The sequence below is a fragment of the Nicotiana attenuata genome, chromosome 6 (assembly GCF_001879085.1).
Source record: "Nicotiana attenuata strain UT chromosome 6, NIATTr2, whole genome shotgun sequence".
Taxonomy (NCBI): domain Eukaryota; kingdom Viridiplantae; phylum Streptophyta; class Magnoliopsida; order Solanales; family Solanaceae; genus Nicotiana; species Nicotiana attenuata.
The window spans coordinates 95,756,395-95,757,859 of record NC_031994.1 but is presented as its reverse complement, the minus strand read 5'-3'; the positions used below and the strand labels follow the sequence as shown (position 1 = coordinate 95,757,859).

Below are 1,465 nucleotides of genomic sequence, written 5' to 3'. Positions count from 1 at the left end.
ATAGGAGTAAATCACACCCTAAACTTGGTTCCCTTTGGCCTGTTTAAAGAAAGTAATTAAAGTGAGGAGATTATAGGAGCAGGATACCAATATCGAGCAAATGTTCAAATATGATATATCTACATTCGTTAATTTTCATAACAATACCTTTCGAGTGATGGCTAGTTCAAGATGATGAACAACAAAATTTGATTGTGAAAAAATACCATCATTATGGAAATATACACGCGGTAGAAAAAATACGTCAATCCATTAAAATGTCATATGCTACAGGTAAATATTTGCGACAAGAAATGAACCCTAACTTTTACTTCTTCCTAATAAGTAAAGAACACATAGATTTGCTTAATCTAGCAGGAAGAATAATTATGAGTTTAGTATTACTAGATTTAGCTTCCTAACAAGCATTTTAATTCTCCCAAGGTCAACATTAAACATGGAAATTAAAGTGTTAGACTTCACAATATTGTTGAGCTGATTAGTTATTTGACCGTCATTAGTAGGCAAGCAAACATCTCCATGGTGCCAACCGATATAGAATATTAGTTTAATTTTTTTTTAAATGATTTCATCAATTAATATTGTATCAATAGTTCACCAATATGGTTGATCCAAATTTCATCGATGCATAACTACTTTTTCACAAAACTTCTTGACTTGAAAGCTGGTGCATTTTTCTCAAACCAACATTAGAGAGGGTTAACTAACAATAGAATTTTAGAATTCATTGCATATGCTTCCTCACCCAACGTCTCATCATATCCTCATATAGACCCTCAAGAACTTTCCCTATATATACCCTTTAGAGATGATCAAACAAAACACAACTGAATTTGCTTGGAACACAAAGCAATCGAGCAAACTAAGTCAAAACACACATACTTCTATTGACAATGGCTTCCTCCATCAACTACTCAATCCTTTTCTTGATCATAGCATTATTGTCCTTATCAAGAATCACTACAACACATGCTGCTCGCGGCCTACTTCAACTTCCGAACTTGCCTACGATCCCGTCATTGCCTCAGCCAACAATGCCACAGTTACCTACAATTCCAAATTTGCCAACTGCAGCTACATTGCCACCATTGCCAAGTGTACCATCTTTGCCTACTTTGCCGGCTGTTCCGAAGATGAGTCTGCCACCAATGCCTGCTATTAATCCTATTCCAAACATGCCTTCACTTCCAACCATTCCCAATATTCCCAATATGCCTAAACTTTCACCTCCTCCATCCAATTAATAATGTCTTACCCCATTGGTCTCTACCATTTGATGTTTCCATTTTCATTTTCCTTTTGTCGTTTTAATCTCCAGAATTATTCTTACTGATATATCATATCATTTGTACTCAGTGATTGTTATACATTGATTGTCCATTACCTTTTGTATTAATATGATGCAGTGTCTATTATTCATTTGTGTGTATTTGTCTATGGTTATGCCATTGCCCATATATTATAA

At 34.9% G+C, this 1,465-nt stretch overlaps 1 protein-coding gene across 1 annotated transcript; it reads left to right on the top strand.

Annotated features, from left to right (window-relative positions):
* LOC109228128 (pre-mRNA polyadenylation factor FIP1-like) lies at nucleotides 894-1,244 on the top strand. The gene has a single exon (XM_019393307.1). It carries the CDS (start codon nucleotides 894-896, stop codon nucleotides 1,242-1,244), a length of 351 nt encoding a protein of 116 aa, XP_019248852.1.

Bases quoted from the DNA above. Each gene is read 5' to 3' on its own strand.
- LOC109228128 (XM_019393307.1), top strand. From the start codon at position 894: ATGGCTTCCTCCATCAACTACTCAATCCTTTTCTTGATCATAGCATTA.